This window comes from Alligator mississippiensis, chromosome 8, assembly GCF_030867095.1.
Source record: "Alligator mississippiensis isolate rAllMis1 chromosome 8, rAllMis1, whole genome shotgun sequence".
Classification (NCBI taxonomy): domain Eukaryota; kingdom Metazoa; phylum Chordata; order Crocodylia; family Alligatoridae; genus Alligator; species Alligator mississippiensis.
In genome coordinates, this window is record NC_081831.1 from 40,730,862 (window position 1) to 40,751,560 (window position 20,699).

Sequence of the window (20,699 nt, forward strand, 5' to 3'; positions counted from 1 at the left end):
AGATGGGACCGGGTGGGGCAGGGAATCAGGGGGGGCTTGGAGGGCTAGGGACGGATGGGGCCAGGCAGGGCAGGGATCCAGGGGGCTGGGGGAGTGGGCAGGGCCAGCAGGGGTCCCCCCCATGGCCCCCTCCCCTCTCCTCCAGCCCCCCCTACCCCATACTTACCTGCACTGGAGCCCGGGTCCAGCTCCCTGTGGCTGGCATGCTGCCTGCCCTGCATGGGCAGGCAGCGTGCTTCAGCACCAGGGTGAGAACCAACCATAGAGATGCTCTTGCTGCTACCTGAGTGTCTCTGGGGAGGACCCAGCCTCCTGTTGCTTCAGGGCATGGTCTGGGACCGTGCCCTACCCTGCTTTTTTTCTCTGCAGGTTTTTTGACCCCTGGATATCCAGGGGTCTAATTTTGCCCCTGCATGGCAAATTTGCCATGCGGGGAACATGGCAAAAAGTTTGAGATGCTGCAAGAGGCACATGCATGTTCTTAGAGGGTTTCCAGAAGCTTTAACCTAGGTTGTTTCTCCACTGCATCAGAAGCCACCAGCTCCTTAGGATGTGAAAGAGGACAATGAACCACCCAAGCCATGTATCTTCTAAGTGAATCCGTAAGAACTCATTAATAAGAACTTCAACTCCAGTATACATTTATTCTTGCCACACAGATGTCTCCAGAGCAGCTGCAAGACTCAAGTGGCTAGAGGATAGGGGAGCTCAAGAAATTATCTTGACTGGCTTCCCAAATAATCCCTGCAGGAATCCCACTGCATTCCTCCCTTCCTTCCTGTTTCCCATGATTTTTCTGCAATCACTTGAGCTCTGAGTTTTCCCCACCTCTGCAATCAATTTTCCCTACATCTCTTCTGCTAAATGATTGGTATGCAGCTCCTCAGAGACTTACTTGCCAAGGAAATGCTGTCCCTTAGCAAGAGCTGTAGAATCCCATAATTAGGATCTGCCCCTGGGAGATAACATCTAGCCAGGTCTTAAAAATGGAATTATCATGAATACAACATTTAATGCAGACATCAGAGAGATCTCTGCATGAGCCACTCATCAGAAATTCATGGGGGTGGGAGGAAGTCATTGAATGGAGTTTGGAAAGAGTGCTTCTCATTCTTATTAATTGTTTCTCCCTATGCTGGAACAATGGCCCATCCTTATGACCAAGAACAAATGGATGCCTCTGACTTGTTCAAAGATTCTAAGGTTTTCTTTTCCCAGTCTCTCTTGAACATACTTTGCTCCCAAAAAACTCCCCATTTCTGCAAATCCCTAAGGAGGAAGTCCCTTGTAGTCTCACAGCCTAACTTGGTAGTAAACTACTGCCCATCAGTATTTTTAAAACTTATTCAGAGCACTCCAAGTGCAATTTACGGTATTTTATTATATTTACAGTGTTTTTATGTGTGTTATGTTTGTTTAACTCAAATGTCTAGTACACTCTCCTTGAACATTGACTGAAAACTATTGGGTCTTTATATAAAAGAACCTGTGGCTTGATTTAATATTTTCTGAATAATCATGAAAAAATAAAACTCTGTCCTAGGCTTCATCAAAGAGTTAATCTGTGGCAGAAAAAGAAAAAGAAGATGAAATAAAGCTATACAAAACAGTGCCTCAAAATCTGTTTACCTGCTTAGAATAGCACATGTAGAGAAGATTGATGGTGTTAGCTTGCTCCCTTTAGCAGTCACCCTAGTTTCTTGGGTGACATTTAATTCGTAGGACTCAAGGCCCTGACAAGGTCTGAAAGCATTGTGAATGCAGTGTGCAATATTTCTGGCTTGATTTCAATTTTTTTCTTTCTTTTTAGCAGTATAAATACCTGTGTGAATGCACTTCTTTCAGAATATTCAGTAAACTATCTTACCCAAGCAAAAGATGGATGCTCCTTTGACTCTCTTCCATAGAGCCCAGCTAACATCAGACATCATAGCATCACAGTATCATAGTAGGTAGGGTCAGAAGGGACCCAAACAGATCATCAAGTCCAAGCCCCAGCTTGGGGCAGGAATGGATGCTGGTGTCATATGACCCCAGTCAGGTGTCTATTCAGCCTCCTCTTAAAGACCCCCAATGTAGGAGTAAACACCACTTCCCTTGGAAGTTGGTTCCAGGTCCTAGCCACCCTAACCATAAAGTAATGCCTCCTGATGTCTAGCCTGAACCTGCTCTCTATCAACTTGTGGCCGTTATTCCTAGTTACCCTGTGTGGTGCTCGGGAGAACAGGGCATCTCCTATTCCCTGCTAATCCCCCCTGGTGAATTTGTAGATGGCCACCAGATATCCCCTCAGCCTTCTCTTGTGGAAGCTGAATAGGTTCAGGCCCTCTAGTCTCTCCATGTATGGCCTGCCCTGCTGCCCCCTGATCATACAAGTGGCCCTCTCAATGCTATCCACATCTCTCTTGAAGTGCGGTGCCCAAAACTGGACACAGTACTTCAACTGCGGCCTGACCAATGCTGCATGGAGGGGGAGGATCACTTCCCTGGACTTGCTTGTGATGCATCTATGGATGCATGACAAGGTGCTGTTAGCCTTACTGACAGCTTCCTCTCATTGGCGGCTCATGTTCAACCTGGAGTCAACTATGACTCCAAGATCCCTTTCTGCCTCTGCGCTGATGAGAAGGGTGTTCCCCAGTTTATAGAGGTAAGACTGATGAGCCTATAGTTACCTGGGTCCTCCTTTCTCCCTTTCTTGTAAATGGGGACCACACTGGCCTTTTTCCAATCATCCAGCACCTGACCAGAGCTCCATGAGCACTTGAATAGCTGTGCCAAGGGCCCTGCAATGACCCCTGCCAATTCCCTCAGCACCCTTGGATGGAGAGCATCCAGGCCTGCTGATCTGAACACATCCAGCCCCTCCAGAAGTTCCCTAACTATGTCATCCCTAACCTTGGGCCTGGCAGTGACTCCCCAGAGTCTTTCCATACTCCCGGTGGGGTAGATGTCCCAGTCCCTGCTCAGAAAAATGGAGGCAAAGAATTTGTTAAAGAGGTCTCCTTTTTCATTTGCAGCAATCACCAGATTGCCAAGTGCGTCCTGCAGGGGCCTTACGTTACCCAGTGCCTTCTTCTTGCTCCCTGTGTATTTGAAAAAGGACTTTTTGTTATCCTTAATCCTGGTTACCAGCCCCAGTTCCATCTCAGCCTTGGCCTTCCTAACAGCCGCCCTACAGCCTCGAGCAATGGAGGTGCGATCCTCTTTGGTAATAGCCCCTTGCTTCCATCAGATGTATGCCTCCTTTTTAGCCCTCAGGCATTCCTGAATGCCCTTGCTGAGACATGGGGGCTTTTTAGCACTCTTGCCCGCCTTGGTATGCATTGGGACTGACTCCCTTTGGGCTCAGAGGATCGTCTCCTTGAGGAACGACCATCCATCTTAGACTCCCATCTCCCCAAAACTTCAGGATCCCAATGCCTCTTGTACTAGTCTTCTTAACTCACTGAAGTTGGCCCTCCTGAAATCAAGGACTTCTGCCTTACTGCTAGCCCTTGACACCCTGCGCTGGATAGTGAATTCCAGCAGGAGATTATTGCTATCACCCAGGTGGCCAAGAACCTGCAATTCCTTCACTGGGTCATTGCCTGTGGCAAGGACCAGGTGCAACAGGGCATTTCCCCTGGTGGGACTATGCACCTCCTGAGTTAGGTGGAGGTCCTGTATCTCAGCTAGGAATCTACATGAGTGGTCAGACCTATCTGACTGCTCTTCCCAGCAGATGTCTGGGTCACCCATAACTACCACATCTCTTGACTTGACAGCCTCCGTGAGCTGTCCTAAAAATTCCCTGTCCAGCTCTTCCCCCTGGTTGGATGGTCTGTAATAGACACCCACCGTTAAATCCCTTTCCTCATGACCCCCTTGTATTCTTACCCAGAGCACCTCAGTCAGCACCTCTTCTGACCCCACCTTGCTCATTAAGGACTTGTATTGCTCCTTGATGTACTGCGCTACACCCCATCCTTTTCTCCCTGCTCTGTCCCACCTGTACAGCCTGTAGCCCTTAATATCTATTGCCCAATCGTGGGTAGAATCCCACCAGGTTTCTGCGAGCCCTACTATGTCTGGATTTATGATAGCTAGCAGGAGGGTGAGCTCCTGCTGCTTATTCCCCATACTTCTAGCATTAGTGTAGAGGCATTTAAGACCTCCTGTGGGTGTTCATGCCACCTCCTTGTTCCTAAGTCTATTGTGGCCCCTGTCACTTACTTCAGTAGTTCCTGTGCTCGACCTGGCTTGATGGTGAAGTGTCTTCCTGTACCTCTGTGGCCCCATCCCCCAGTGAGACTAGTTTAAAGCCCACTGTACAAGGTCAGCCAACCTGGAAGAAAAGGCATGTTTACCTTTTGGGGAAAGATGAAGCCCATCCCACCCAAGCATGCCCCCTGCGTGAAAATCCGGGTCATTGTCGAAGAACCCAAAGCCCGCCTGGTAACACCAGCTCCGAAGCCACCAGTTGACCTCACCAATGCAGGCCTCATGGCACCATCCACGTCTACTCACCAGGAGAATAGAGAATACCACCTACACTCCTGTCTCCTTGAGCTTGGCCCCCAGAGCCTTGTAGTCCTTCATGATGTGGTCTGGACTGCTCTTGGCCACATCATTCATTCCCATGTGTATCAGGACCATGGGGTACTGGCCAGAGGGTTGGATGAGGTCCGGTATCATCTCTGTGACATCCCAAAGTCAGTTTCGTCCACTGCAGCCCTGATCCCCCACAGCCTGCTCACCTCAGCCTGGAGCTTCCTCATCTGCATGCCTGCAGTGCCCCTTTCAAATTCAACCCCTTCCACACAGAACACACACACTACTGCTGTTCAGCCAAAAGTACCTTTCTTGATAACATAACTACTATCCTGACTACCATCTTACCTTTTTGTAGGAGCACATATTTCCCAATATTCCTTTCTGGAACTGGGCCTTTAAATGAGGCAGAGCCACAGGACTACAGCCCTGAAGTAGCCATTTTGTAATTCTCTTCTTTTTGTATTGGGAAAGGTGAATGCTTCTTTCTTCTTGTCCTTAAGGAAAATGGTACATTCTTATGCCACTAGGTATTGGTTATGTTTTTATCTTGGCCTCAGTACTAATTTAGTCCTTAGGGAAGGTTAAATTAATAGAATTTAAGGTCAAAAGAAACTATTTGACTTCTCAGATATCATACATCATTACATTTCAAGCAATTCTTCCTGCATTTAGACTGATTACTCTTGTGTTTGACTAAAGCATACTTTGTATTTGGTAAAATGTACCTTCCAGAAAGGTGCACAGTCTTACTTTGAAGAAGGAAAATCCACCCATTCCTACAGCAATGATTTTTTTTTAACAGTGAGGGCGATTAAATATTAAAACAATGTGCCTTATTTCTAATTTGAATTTGTCTGGAATCAGCTTCCAGCTATTGATTCTTGTTATGCCTTTCCCTGCAAGATTAAAAAGACCTTTAATATGTGTATTTCCTCCCCATGGAGGTATTTAGACTTTATAATCAAGTCTTGTCTCAATCTTCTTTTTGCTTTTCAGGTAAGAATCTCTAGGAGCTGACATTGGGGACTTCATTTTCAAAGAAACTGAACACCTGCAGCTTCCTCTGAAATCTATCTAAGCTCTGGGTACTTGGCACATGTGAAAATGAGACCAATGCTCACAGGAATTTTTGCTACTATAGACTAAGATTTTGTCCCCAGCGGCCACATCTGCACGAGACGCTGACTGCGCAGGGACTGGAGTTACTGCGCTGTTGCACTGAAGAATGATTATTTCATGATGCTGACTGTGCAGGAGCTGGTGACTACTGTGCAGTAGCATTGCATCATGCCTCCTGCCATGCGACACTACTGTGCAGTAATCATGGGCTAGTGCGTAGTAAGTGTCTCATGTAGACGCAGCCAGTATGTTGCTAACATTGCCTCTAAGGGATTATGAGTGACCCACTGAGAGCCTGTTAGAGTAACTTTCATGTTGTGTGAAATGTATTGTCAATGAGTGATGTCTTGAAGTTGCAAAATAAGGATGCTTTGTCATTGATTCCAAATCCCTTTTAGGTGTAACGTATACATACCAGTATTTGTGGACCAAGGGCAGAGGCAAGATGTGGAGTGGAAGAGAGTGTGTGTGGTTGAATTACCAGGCAGGGATATGGGTTCCTTTTCCCTTACCTGCCATAGCATCACTGTGTCTGATACACATCTGTCTTGTGGCCCTTTTCACCAGCTAAACTGTAGATCATTGTACACCCTGTGCTTCTCCTCTTCCTTTTTGTGGCTTGTTACCAGTTCAGCATCTTGTTTTTCCCTTCTAGGTTTAGTGGCAAGCATCTAAGTATGAATTTTCCCTTCTTAACAAAGCTCAGCTACAGCCGGTGCTTAAACTGGAGTGTGTGTGCACATTCACTTGTGCTTTTACACCTTCATTTAAAACAGAGCTGCCCCAGTGGTGGGGTTAAATTGCAGCCCCTGGGCTCCCACACAGCTGCTCTCTCTCTTCTCTGGCTGGTGAAGCAGCTGGGGTCTTCAGGTTCCCTCTCCCTCTGGCTCCTTCCTTCCTCTCCTCCTTCCCTGCCCAAGAGTGTGGAGCGTTTCAGCAAAATGCAACCCACGGTACTGGGGAGCCCATGGCACCTGTGAGGCAGATGCAGAAGGAGAAGCCTATTGCCAGGGAGCTTAGGGTGAGGTGAGACTCCTGTGCATGCAATACACCAAGGAGAGGGTTAGGGTCAGCATGTTTCTTGCAACCTGCTCTTCTAACTTCAGAATAATCTACATACTAGTTTGGTATAGTTAATCAGCTGAATCAATGCATTTACTTTTGTTTACCCGGAAAGACTTCTATGCAACCAAAAAACCAGCTGCTTGCATAGACTCTGGTTTAATTAATGTGACCTAAGAGAACTAGTTAAATTTTTATCATGGAGCTAAAATTTAATAAAACACACTGGGTTAATCTACATGAAACACTGTGGAGTTGCCTAATTAGTTCTGAAGTAAAGCATCTCCATCTACACATGTGGAGCTATTAGACCAGAGTAAATTAATTAACTCTGTTGTAGGTGACTACTTCCTGATACAAGTACTATCCTATGCTGGAGTTATTTACTCCACTGCAACACGTGTAGCCAGTGACCAGGGCTGGCTGGGGCATGAGGGTGCTACAGTGCAGGGCTGCCTGCCAGCTAGCCCCATACTGGAGCACCCTCATGCCCCAGCCAGCCCATCCATAGTATGTTGAGCCAGGCTGGAGCAGCCCCAGCCTGGCAGGCTGGACCCCTGGATTCTCTGCCTGCCAGGGCTGCACCTCCCCCCCCCCCCAACATGTTGCAGTCCCGAGAGCAATAACTGCACTGGAGTTTGTGTTACATTAATATTCATGTGTAGACATGCCAACAGAGAACTAGAATGGAGGATGTGTTGGGATGATTTGGCTGGCACAGGAAATAAAAAGGGTCATGAATCTTCTGCCTCTATGCACAAAGCTATCATTAAACCCTGGGAATGGGAACATTACTATCTCTCTATTACTCTCTTCTGCAGTACCTCTCTTTGCTCCTCCACAGAGAACAGATGAACGTCTCTCTTCCTGAGGCAGGATGGTTTGCCTTACTTATCAAAGTCCCCTGCAGCTTTGCCAGAGAGAATATTTGACCACTATGGAAATGCTCCACACCAAGGATTAGGTCTGAAGTAGCCAAAAGTGCAGACATGAGATCAAACAGCTTTACACCCTACAAGTGGAAACTGTACTATTCCCATTCTCTGGACAGGTTGAAAAGTCATGCTTTCCTCTCAGCCTGTGGGCACCCCTCATCATTCTCTTTATTTCCCTGGGAAGCTGAATTTTGACCTTCTGATTGATCAAAATGAAGCAACAGTTACTAAAGCTTCCCTTTCATGGACTTCCTTTGTGAAGCAAGGTGCTACTAAATGGCTTGTCCATTGTGGCTGTGCATGACTCCAGTAATGGTGGAGTCTCCAGTGCCTCACAAAGACAATAGAAGCAAAAGGACAAGTTTCCTCACGAAGACTTTTCCCATTATAGGAGAATACTGATTTAGGCAGCTTCAGGAGCTTGGCTTGTTAATCAGGCCTTGCCATTGAACATCAATTTAGAGCCAAATCAATGCCCATCAAAAATCAGTGGGAGTCTTTCTATTAGACCTGTGGCTCTTGAAGAGGTCTAGTGCTTTTTCTTTATTTGGGGAAGAAGTCATTTCTGAATGTGGTCAGGTGGGGGTGAATAATGAAATTTCTCCCTGGGGCTTGCCTGCCATGCTTTGGAGTGATGGAAGAATAAGAAGTTAATTACCCAATGAGAGAGGGTGTAGTAAAAATCACCCAAGAAGCAGAATAAAAGAAAATTGGTTTATTAGTAACTTCCCCACCGGTTGCAGAGTACCCTGGCTGTTGTCACAGATCACGGTCTTCCTTTCCCCCTCCACCACTGTGCAGCCCACTCCCCCTAGCCAGTCAGCTCCACTCCAGTCTCACTCTCTTTTCTCTTTCATGCTGGTACCAGCAGATCCTTTCTTCATCCGACCTCTCAGCCAGCAAGTTTCTCCTCTCTTCCTCACCTCCTTGCTTCGCCAGTTGCCATGGTTACCTACACCCAGTCAGCCAGTCTTATCAGCAAGCTGCTCCAGCACTGGGTCAGTTGCTCCTGGCATCCCTGCTGAATCTCTTTACCCTATGCCCCAGGGGTCAAAGGAAACCTCCTTGCTGTGGACTTAAGTAGCTGCTGGCTCCTAATCAGTTAACATTCAGCAGGGATGGGATCCCCTTCCCAACTGTTTTTACTAAGTAATTAACTTTGCCCTGTCCCTGATCTGACTCTCCCCAGTACTTGCAAGTTTGTAACATCAAAGGACCAGGGCTGTCCTTGCCCTGTTACACTGAGAATCCTCTATTAGCATCCAGACCATTTTAGCAGGGTTTAATGAAGATGTGTCTCCTTTTGGAAAATAAAACTAGATTATGTCTCTGTGAGTTTTGGTGGAAGTTAGTTTTCTTGTGCTATTGCTGAAGCAGTTTGCACAGTGTAGGACTCCCTCTCTCAGCTGAAAGCCTTAACCATTGACAAGTCAGGCTCTCTCTTGGTTGCTCTTGCATTTTTTGCTGCACAGCTTCAGCTGGAGATGGGAGGATGTCACTAGCCTAACAGGCTGGCGGACAGGGCACTCTCCTGGGTTTGAACCCCCCAGGCTGTGAAGGTTCTGAAATCCAACTCTCATTTACTGATCAAAACTTGTATCTAACTTCCAAGCATGGGTATTGCCACTAACAATTTTTAAATGAAAGTGGATGTGGCTGCAGTGTTTTATGCTGAAGTCAATACTGCCACTGAGTTAAACATCCTCAGGTTGTGCCCATCTGATCAAACCCCTCAGGGAACTTAGCTGCCCCTCTGCCTAATTCTGGGAGCCAAATGGGTCCAGCCTAAAGAGAGAATTTGAAGAAGTGATTGCATTTTTTAGAGATGTGGAATCAGAAAAAATATATGCCTTAAACTTTGATTATTTTAGTTATAAGATGACATAACCGCTTTGTGTAGAATTGCTGGCTCGGTACAGTAGAACAGATAAGGGCAAGTGTTTGTTCTTTGTAACTCTTCTGCAAATGCTTCGCTCACCGTGGCCTTGAAGGTAGAAAAAAAAAAAGTATGTACAAAGTAGATTTCCAGGTGCAAGAAGGAGGTTTGTGAACTAACCCTACCTCCCCCATAATTCCCATCCTGATAACAGCAAAGAAATAATGAAGTAATATTATAGCCGCTTTTCATGCTAATTTCACTATATGATCACGTGAGTTGTAAGCGACTGTTAAAAAGTATATAAGCCTCCTGATTTTGCTCTTGGGGGGGGACCCCTTCCAAGTGCTTGGGAAATCCATGTCACTTTGGAACTCCCCCTACAGCTGTAGTTTCTTTTGAATAAAAGCTTCTGCTGACCTGACCCAAAAGTACTCTGTGTGTGTTTCCACGACAATTCCTGGTGCCGTGACTCGGATCCAGAACACAGGCTGAGGAAGGAGGACCGCAGGCTACCCCCCCCCCGAACCCTGAGGCACCAAACTTGAGAGGTAAGAGACCTAATTCAAAATCTCTATTGGGGTTTCGGAGGAGGACTGCCTGTAGGCTCCCAACTTGGCCGTGGTAACTGGATCTGAACCTTGTTAAAACAGGTCAGTCTGAACCTTACTGCCGGCTAAAATTTACTGTCTGGTAAAGGATCCCATTTTGTGTCTGGTAACGTACGTTTTAGGGAGAAACTGTTTGAGGCACCTTCATCCAACAGCACATCGGGCTTGTAGTTAATTAACTAAGGCGGTGTGGGGTAGGAGGTCTGGCTGACTGAATAAATGTGCATGTGTGTGTGTATTTAGAAATATGAGCCACTGACCAGGACTGAGACTACGGTTGGGTTCAGCCGCCCCAATTCTGCCTGACAGGGCAGTTTTGAAAGCAAGGGGACCCAACTGGAACCTCGTGACCCAGTGGACAGGGCGTCTGAGTGATTTTGTCTTTTCCAAACCCCTCGTCCCAGTAGCTTCTGCCGAAAGCAGGAGTGAAAGGATCCCTCTAGTGTTTCCCTCCCCATTTCCATTTTATGAGCCGGTGTCGGGTCAGAAGCCTTTTGTCTGGGCAGTGAAAAACTGCGGGGCAAGGTACTGAGCGGCCCGGACATCCTAAATAAGCCTCTCCTACGTCTCCCTGTGTGACTGAAAATGGGAACAAGTCAGTCTAAACAGGTTCCTGTCCCCCCTAAGGGGACTCCGGCGTACTTTATGTACACACACTATTCTCCCGAGACTTGCAAGTACCTGGATAAGTGGAACTGGTATACTAGGGATGATCCTGTGAAACATTTTCCACAGGAAGGAACATTTGATCAGGATAAAATAGTGCACTTGAGAGGGGCGTTAGAGTCCCGTGGATCCAAAACACCACAAAACCAGTGGGACACGTTCTTTTATTGGTATGAGGAAATGTCCAAAAGGCGGACAGAATCTCAAACTAGGAGCCTAAAAGACTCTCAAGAAAAATTAAAACAGCAGTTAAAAGCTGTTCGGGAGAAATTGGCTGCTCCCCCAAATTACACGCTGGCCACCGCTCCAATGTATCCAGCATTGCCCGGGGCGCCCCCACCACCGGAGCCAGCAGAGGATATCCTTGACCTTTGTTCGAACCCTGCTCTCCTGGGACTCCCACATCAGCAACAACCGGTTCAACATCAGGCTGCAGCCCAGGCTAGTGACCCATTAGCTGAAGCTCCTTCAGTAAATCCATCCACGGAGCTTAATAGTCCGGACTCATCCACCATATCTGCCACTCAGTCATCACCAGTGTGGCAATTTACTCCTGGGTCACAACCCACCACAGGTGTATTTAGAAGAATGGGAATAGACATGGAAAGATCTCCCATCAATCTTAGATCCTGAGCTGCACAAGTTTACCCCCTAAGACAAATGCCAGGCATTGGCACCGATGGACAAAATATAGTAACTGTGCACGCACCCTGGACTCCAGGTGATCTCTACAATTTAACTCAAAAGTTCCCAAAAATCAGGGAAGACCCAGAAAAATTTCAGGAAGAATTGCAGACTGTTATAAATTGTTATAATCCAACATGGGCTGACATTAATCAGCTCATGCGATCCATTTTGCCCAAGGAGACTATGCTACGTCTGTACGCTGCCTGTACTTGGCCAGATCAAAACCCAGGGATTGGCCAAGACTTTATTGACAAGAGAAATGCTTTGGTTCAGGCAGTTCTCACAATTTGCCCAAAAAAGGCAGACTGGACCAAAATAAATACCTGTAAACAAAACAAAAATGAACACCCCAGTGACTATTTAGAACGCCTCAAACAGGCATTTGAACAATACTCAGGAATGGATAACCCAGTCGGAAATGCTAAACAAGCAATAGTGGCAGCATTCGTCCAGGGACTTAACCCTAAAATTGCTGAGAAAATTCAAACAGTAATTATTGGCTGGGAAACTAAAGATTTGACCGAAGTCCTTGCTGCGGCTAACCATTTTCATAACAAATTGGAACGGTCTAAAGACAGTGCCGAGTTTAAGTTAATGGCCTTACAGATTTCTCAGTTGCAGGGTCCAGCTAGAGGAAGGGGACGAGGACGGGGAAGGGGAGGCCCGGGTAGATTCAGGGGAAGAGATAGATCCTTGAGCCCACAAAACCCAGGCTATGGGAACCAATGTCATTATTGCAAGCAAGAAGGACATTGGAAATCAGAATGCCCCAACCGCCCCGGCCAAGGACCCAGACCCCAGCCCCCACCTCCACTTCCTGTCAATTTTCCCAGTGTTGAATAGGACAGCCTGAGGGACAGTGACATCATTGCTCCTTTGCTTGCTACTGACCAATCTGGTCCGTTTGTTGAATGCCTTATTTCTGGTAAACCTGTCTCCTGTCTTGTTGACACCGGAGCGTCCCGCTCCACGCTAAAGGCTGCTGAGTTTCCTTTTCTACCTTATTCTCCTGAAACTGTAAATGCTGTCGGTATAGGCGGACAACCTATCCCACATCCCGTCTCTGAACCTGTCTCCATCTCTATTGGCCCTTTGTCTGAAAATCATGCCTTTCTTCTTAGCCCCTGTGCACCTGTCAACCTTCTTGGTAAGGATTTGCTGTGTAAACTGGGATGCGTGATTTATTGTAGCCCAGATGGTGTTTACCTTGAGGTACCGGAACATAGGGAAACCGAGCTTGTGGCTTTGCTAACCCAGGAGTACTCTGATTCCGACACTTCCTTCTTGCAAGGGAACTGTTGGCACGAGTACCTCCACAGCTGTGGTCCACCCATGCGAATGAAGTGGGGCACATGCTGAGTGCTGAACCAGTGCGTATCATCCTGAACCCTGCCAAGCCACTTCCTCGTGTCCCACAGTACCCCATCTCAAAGGAAGCTGAGGAAGGGATCAAGCCTGTCGTTTCCTCACTCCTTGAGCAGGGGATTATTGTCCCAATACGCTCCCCTTGCAACACACCTATCCTACCTGTCAAAAAACCTGGTAAAGATACGTATCGCTTTGTGCAAGATCTTCGAGCTGTAAATGCCGCTGTGTTACCTGCTTTCCCCGTGGTCCCTAACCCTGCCACTATTCTTTCCTGTATCCCTTCAGATTCTACATATTTCACAGTAGTGGATCTTTGTTCTGCTTTTTTCTCTATCCCCGTTCATAAGGATAGCCAGTATCTGTTTGCATTTACTTATCAGGGATTTCAATATACCTGGACAAGACTCCCTCAGGGATATACAGAGTCCCCAACCCTGTTTTCCCAGATCCTAAAAAAAGATTTGGATCCTATCACGTTCAAAGGGGGGTCCACCCTTGTTCAGTACGTTGATGATCTATTGTTAGCCTCACCCACTTTAGAGGCCTGTGAGCAAGATACTTTGACACTCCTCACAGCTTTAGCTCAGAAAGGCCACAAGGCCTCAAAATCTAAATTGCAGGTCTGCAAGTCTAAGGTACATTATTTAGGGCATGATATCTCAGCAGGAGAACGACACCTTTCCCCTGAGTTGAAGTTATCCTCAACATTCCCAAACCTATGACTAGAAAACAGATGAGGGGATTCTTAGGTGCAACGGGTTATTGTAGACAGTGGATCCTGGGTTATGCTGCTTTCGCAAAACCCTTGCAAGCATTCACTCATGATACCACCCCGGAACCCCTCCCTTGGACTCCTGAAGCTGAACAAGCATTTGTGGCCCTTAAGCAAGCCCTCACTCTTGCTCCTGCTCTTGGACTTCCTAATTATAAGAAACCCTTTACCTTGTTTTGTCATGAACGGGAAGGATTCGCTTTAGGAGTACTCACTCAGCTGCATGGTGAAAAACATCGCCCAATTGCATATTACAGCTCTGCCCTTGATCCCGTAGCTGCGGGACTTCCTCCTTGCCTCCGTTCAGTTGCAGCTGCTGCCTTGTTGGTTGAAAAGGCAGATTCTCTAGTTTTGGGACACTCTTTAACCGTTGCAGTTCCACATGCTGTGATGGCCCTTCTGCTCAAGGGCAAAACTCAGCACATTTCCAATTCCCGTCTTACTAAATATGAGAAACTTCTACTGTCAGCTGCAAATGTAACCTTAAATCGCTGTTCAATTCTGAATCCTGAGTCACTTCTGCCTATTGCCTCTGATGGTGAGCCTCATGATTGCCTGTCTATCACAACTCAATTGTTAACCCCCCGAACTGACCTCAAGGACATTCCTATCCCAAACTCTGACCTTGTTTTGTTTGTTGATGGTTCCTGTCTTAGAAATGATGCAGGCAAATTAGTTGCGGGATATGCAGTATGCACTCAGTATGCTGTTTTGGAAGCCTATTCTTTACCCCAAGCTCGTTCTGCTCAAGTTGCTGAACTCATTGCTTTAACACGTGCTTGCATTCTTGCAAAAAAATCAGACCACAACCATTTATACTGACTCTAAGTATGCTTTTGGTGTTGTTCATGATTTTGGACAAATCTGGAAACAAAGAGGGTTCCTCACTTCATCAGGGACCCAAATCAGTCATGGTTGTTATGTAAAAGCGCTCTTAGAAGCTGTTCAATTGCCTCTTGCTATTGCTATTGTTAAATGTAAAGCTCATGAGAAACCCTTTGATGATGTCACACGAGGAAATGATCTGGCAGACCGTTCTGCCAGAAATGCAGCCCTTTCTGGCCCACAGGCTCCTAACTCTGTTTTTGTTTGTTTTTCAGCAGACCAGTCTCCTTTGGCTAGCCTTTCAAGTCTGGCCCTTCTTCAAAATCAGGCCCCAAAAAAGGAAATAAATGACTGGCTGCTTGCAGGATGTTCACTGCACCCCGACTCTCTCTGGCGCTCCCCGGACGGCCGCCTGGTGGCGCCTAGAGAGCTTTTGCCACATCTTGCTCGTTTAACCCACTCTGTGGCCCATACGAGCAAAGGAGGAATGATTGCTACAGTACAAAGAAATTGGTTTGCCCCAAATTTTCCTTCCATGGCACAACAGTACTGTAGCTCCTGTCCCATCTGCTTAGCTCACAACATTGGGCAACGGGTAAAAACGACACCCGCAGCCCATCCCCCTCCATGGGGACCGTTTGTAAATCTGCAAATTGATTTTGTGCAGCTACCTAAGTGCTGTTCTTATGAATACATTCTTGTTATTATTGATGTGTTCTCTGGATGGGTGGAAGCCTACCCATGCGTACGTGCTGATTCCATCACTGTAGCAAAGAAATTGCTCAAAGAATTCATCCCTAGATTTGGATTGCCCCTCACAATAGATAGTGACCATGGCACCCATTTCACAGGACAGATAGTAAAAAACATCTGCCAAGCACTCAACATACAGCAACACCTACACTGTAGTTATCATCCACAGTCAAGTGGTGCCGTAGAACGTAAAAACTCTGATTTAAAAACGCGCATTTCGAAGATTTGTGCTGAAACAGGCCTCAAATGGCCTGATGCACTGCCCATTGCTCTTATGCACATTAGAAACACTGTTAACAGAAAACATGGCCTAACCCCTTATGAAATACTCATGGCACGACCCATGAGGATGCCAGCTACACCACCTGTTGCCCCTCACCAAACAGACCTACAATTAACTGATGAAACTGTACTAAATTATTGCAAGGCATTAATGAAGTATGCCAGGTCTGTTCATTCACAGGTCCAAGAAGCCTTACCTCAACCACCGGATGTTCCCTGTCACAACCTCGAACCAGGGGATTGGATCTACGTAAAGGTCTATCAACGAAAAAACGCACTTCAACCCAGATGGAAAGGACCTTTCCAGGTACTTCTAACCACTAATTCTGCTGTTCGTTGCCAAGGTCACCAAACATGGACTCACGCCTCGCACTGCAAGAAGGTATCACCTCCATTGGACCCCGAAGCAGCTGTATTCCAACCAAGGTTGGGATCTTTCCCTGAGGCCAAGGACAAAGACCCTCAGGACCTCACTCAGGCAAGTGAGGAGCATCAGGGTGCAAGTGCTAGTAACCTCTCCCCTGCACCCAACACCTCAGCCCAGCCGGATTCATCAGTTGAAGAACGAAGATATCATCTTCGGCCTCGAAGAAAGTGAATGCTCCCATTCGGAAGATCACCACCTCGATCAAGACCAAGAGCTGACATTATCAGTCCTTTAGGTAACTTGAGCCCAGAGGACGAAGAAAGACTTTGGCTGCCATCCTGGGTTTGGCTGGTAGTGTTCTTTTTCTTACTGGTGCTGGTTATGTTTGTTGTTAAGATTCTTTGTCCCTCCTGTATCTAAAAATGGCACTGATATCCTTATATATCACACTTGGGTATCTCAGTATCACCCAAGGGGGGTGGGAGAAAAATTTGTATTTGCAGATCTCCCATGCGGTGGCTCAAGCTAGAAATAAAAGTGACTGCTGGATATGCTCTCACAGCCCAGCACACCTACACCAAGGAATCCCAATGATCGGAGTACCAATATCCCTCCAGCAATGGGGAACAATAAACGGCGGCTTCGTTAGACACTACTCGTTAGCTGCCCATCGGTCCGCTCCTAAAGAATGGAGGGCCGCCCCTGCTAACTGGATAATCTCCCCAAGAGTAGAGGCGCCTTTCTGTTACAGATCCAACAACACCGGAGCTTATAATAAAGCCACACCTGTAGGACACTACCCTCATTGCCTAACTACTCTAGATTATAGCCCTAGTAGCACCAGTGGAATGCTGTTGGGTAACGTACCCTCTCTCAATTGTACAGGATTCATGGTCTACAACTTTTCTAAGGAACCTCATGTTGCTCTCATTGCAAACAGATCAGAATTTTACATTCACTCCAATTTTACTTCTTGTAATATATCTCGGTCCAGCAGGATAGCAGCTGAACGTGGACCGTCCTATACGATGCATATCAATCGAAAGTGCCGGATAGGGCACAACAACTGTCGAGATTTGAGTACCCTTTCTGCCCCAGGCCTTTACTGGCTCTGCGGAAACAGGGCTCATAAAATCTTGCCCTGGAATTGGGTGGGGGCATGCACTCTTGGACGTGTTATCCCTGGTTTCGAAATGCATAGTGCAATATATCTGGAACAAGTAAAAAATTTCAACCATCACATGAAAAGGGCGGTTAACCCCTTAGCTACCAGAAACACAGGGTTCCATCGATTTGTGAGAACCTTCCTACCGTGGCTTGGAGTAAGAGAATTGGAACTAGCCATAATTAACATTTCAGCCACAATGGAAGCTATGGGAAATGCCACTGCGGATGCAATTCAGGCTCTGCAAAAAGAGATCTCCCAGATCTCACAAGTAACTATACAACACCGCATAGCCCTAGATTACCTATTGGTATCCCAGGGAGGAGTATGTGCCTTAGTAAACTCCACCTGTTGTGTCTATGTCAATCAGGACATACGAATCGAAACTGACATTCACAAAATCCGAAATCAGTTAAGGGTCCTACATCAAGTGGCCTCAGAAAATACTGACTGGGGTCTAGAAGAAATGTGGTCTTGGCTAACCTCCTGGCTCCCAGATTTCGGGGCCCTTGGCAAGAAAATCCTGTATGGAATATTGTTTGTCTTGATAGTTCTGATAATGTTCTATGTCTTAATGCAACTGATCCTCTGCTGCGTGAAAGCCAGCAGGGGAAGCTTTAGCAAGGCAAGAAAACCCACAGCAGAGTCTAGAATAATGGTGTTACAAAAATGTGAGCAGATTGAAAGAAAACATGAAAGGCTGCATGATGAAATAGAGGGGCTCATGAGAATGGAAATTTAAGGCTAAAGTGAGACTAAATAGTCTCAAAGGGGGGGGCTGTGGAATCAGAAAAAATATATGCCTTAAACTTTCATTATTTTAGTTATAAGATGACATAACCGCTTTGTGTAGAATTGCTGGCTCGGTACAGTAGAACAGATAAGGGCAAGTGTTTGTTCTTTGTAACTCTTCTGCAAATGCTTCGCTCACCGTGGCCTTGAAGGTAGAAAAAAAAAAGTATGTACAAAGTAGATTTCCAGGTGCAAGAAGGAGGTTTGTGAACTAACCTTACCTCCCCCATAATTCCCATCCTGATAACAGCAAAGAAATAATGAAGTAATATTATAGCCGCTTTTCATGCTAATTTCACTATATGATCACGTGAGTTGTAAGCGACTGTTAAAAAGTATATAAGCCTCCTGATTTTGCTCTTGGGGGGGGACCCCTTCCAAGTGCTTGGGAAATCCATGTCACTTTGGAACTCCCCCTACAGCTGTAGTTTCTTTTGAATAAAAGCTTCTGCTGACCTGACCCAAAAGTACTCTGTGTGTGTTTCCACGACAGAGATATCCGGGCAGGAGGTGTTTCATTTTGTGACAGGTATGTTAATAGAAAGAAGAATATATGTTCTTGCTTATCCCACAGCAGCCTATTACATTCTGTTTATAAACTCCATAGAGTGATGTTTTGTTAGTTATAACCTGTAATGTGAATTATTGAACCATGGACTATTAGTAGAATAACTGAATGCTCATTTTCCTGAGGCTGTGCTTTCAAGGTCTAACCATAGCATTAATTTGCTTGTGCTATGATCTCTGCTGCACCGAATATGGGACAAGTCAATTTTGAGTTTCAGTGAACTAAATTCTAGTCGTTGATGGGCTGCATGCAATTGTATGTGCATGTGAGTGAATATGTGCATGTGCAGAGGGGGAAGAACTGCATTTGAATAAGAACAGGTTCTTTTGGGAGCTTGTGTGTAAGTGTGTTCATATGCTTATTATTAATAAGATATAGCATGGTAGCTCCCAAAGATCCAATCCCAGTCTTTTTTACTACAGGCTGTACAACACATGTAAAGGAATAAACCTACAAAATTACTGACCAAGCACTGATATTCAAAATGTACACTGATAATTCACTTCTCTTCAATTTTGTGTTGCCTACTTCCAAAAGCAACCAACCCATCTCAGTGTGGATGATGCTGAGTGGAAGAGGCACTGTTGGAATGCTGTGGCTATACTAGCTGCTAGCATGGTCCCAGAGGCTGATACTGTTGGTATAAATTTGAGGAGTTCTGAGAAAGATGGATACAGATAAACAATTTCCAGGATCATAGACCCATAAAAATAGTGAAATACCCCACCTTTATCCCACACTTCGAATGGGTTGTACCCTATGTATTGCTCAGAAAGTTCAGTGAATCAAGTCATTTAAACCCTGGAGAAAGACTAGGATTCTAGAGCTGTTGCTTTCTTTCATTATATCATGTCTTAATTTTCTTTCATTATATCGTATCATTAACTTAGATGCTGATTCTGCAAATGATTTCTATTAAGCAGGCTACTTACTGCCCTGAGGAGGCCCATTGCCTTTAATAAGACTACGCAGTGTAGTAAGCTGTACATCAAGAAGTGAGATTTTTTTTCCTGAGATCAAGTCCATAAAATATGCAAACAAGGAAAACATGATCACTTGTATTGGAAGCACTGAGATTTCTCAAATAGATAACATAAATATATTAATATTTTTTTTCCTGGTCATCAAACTGGGAGAGTATTTTATTCAAAATTCAAAATTTGCCATACGAAGAAATATAGACAGTTATTGCCAACACTAACTGCAAGCTTTTTAGGACAGGCATTTTGTCACCTTTTTAGTGCAAAGGGCTATTCTAGTAAGAGGGAAACATTGACATGGATTGTGTCTTTACATTGATCACTAGGATGGACAAAGTCATTTTTTGGAATACAGATGTGGATTATGCCAATTAGGAGAATTGAAAGTAGGTGAAATTAATTATGATTTTAGTGGAAAGTTTAAAATTTTTCATTAAAAATCCCAAACTTTGGGTAATAAAAACAAAACAAAAAAATGCCCCCAAATTTAGCTTTTTAGTTAAAAAGTTTAATTTTTTATATTCTGGTAAAAAATGAAATTTTGAGGAAAACCAGGTTTTTTTTCCATGGAATTTGTCTTTAGTCAAAACCAGAGTCTTCCATCTAAAAGATTTTGATTCAATATCAAAAAAAGCTTTGAATCAGTAGTCTTGGTTTGTGGTGGGGAGGACTTCCCAGCCCTCCTTGTATTTTAAAAGATTCTAGCCAGCTTCATCAGACTGTTGAATTCATGAAAACAAAAATTACTCAAACTCAATCGAGAATCTGAAGAGTGAGAACAAAAACCACAAAAAGGGCTGGTGAGACAACATGTTGTGACATTTTTCATGAAAATATATATAATGAAGGGAATTGGTTCACCTCTATCATACCCAGTAATGTATATATACATTTAATGTGGGGGAGAAATTGCCTGCTCTATTGGGGATTGAGGATTGTTTCCCAAACTCTGCTGTAAAATGCAAAGATCAGCTCCACTTGCTGGAGCCAGCAAACCTCTGTAATATTTAACCCAGCAGTTTTTACACTGAAAAAGTAAGTACATTCTTTATATCTCATTTTTGTGCTGGGTGCCATATCTCACCAAGACTGTGACAGAGAGGTGATGCATTCCCCATTAACACCTTCACAGGCTGCTTAGCACAAGTCTGAAGCTCTCCGAGGAAAAAAAGTCAACAAAACCAGTGGCAGGGCTTAGAGCCTCTGGGCTTTGCTTATTACTATTTATAATTAAACATTTTTCCTCACAGATTAGTGTTTTCCATGACCTCTTTTCAGCCTGGCAGGTAATAAAATGGAACAGGGAGTTGAGGAGTCAATCTACCAATTTCTTTT

At 45.3% G+C, this 20,699-nt stretch overlaps 1 protein-coding gene across 2 annotated transcripts; it reads left to right on the forward strand.

The window, feature by feature from the left end:
• The first annotated feature begins 9,483 nt into the window (after positions 1–9,483).
• LOC132252144 (syncytin-A-like) lies at positions 9,484–18,312 on the forward strand. 2 transcript variants are annotated; one of them, XM_059732683.1, is made up of 2 exons: positions 9,484–10,079; positions 15,658–18,312. In XM_059732683.1, the coding sequence occupies exon 2, from the start codon at positions 16,282–16,284 to the stop codon at positions 17,764–17,766; it is 1,485 nt and encodes a 494-aa protein (XP_059588666.1). In that variant the 5' UTR covers positions 9,484–10,079; positions 15,658–16,281; the 3' UTR covers positions 17,767–18,312. The 2 variants fall into 2 exon arrangements, with proteins under 2 accessions (XP_059588666.1, XP_059588665.1); XM_059732682.1 differs by having other exon boundaries at positions 15,674–18,312.
• The last annotated feature ends 2,387 nt before the right edge of the window (positions 18,313–20,699 follow it).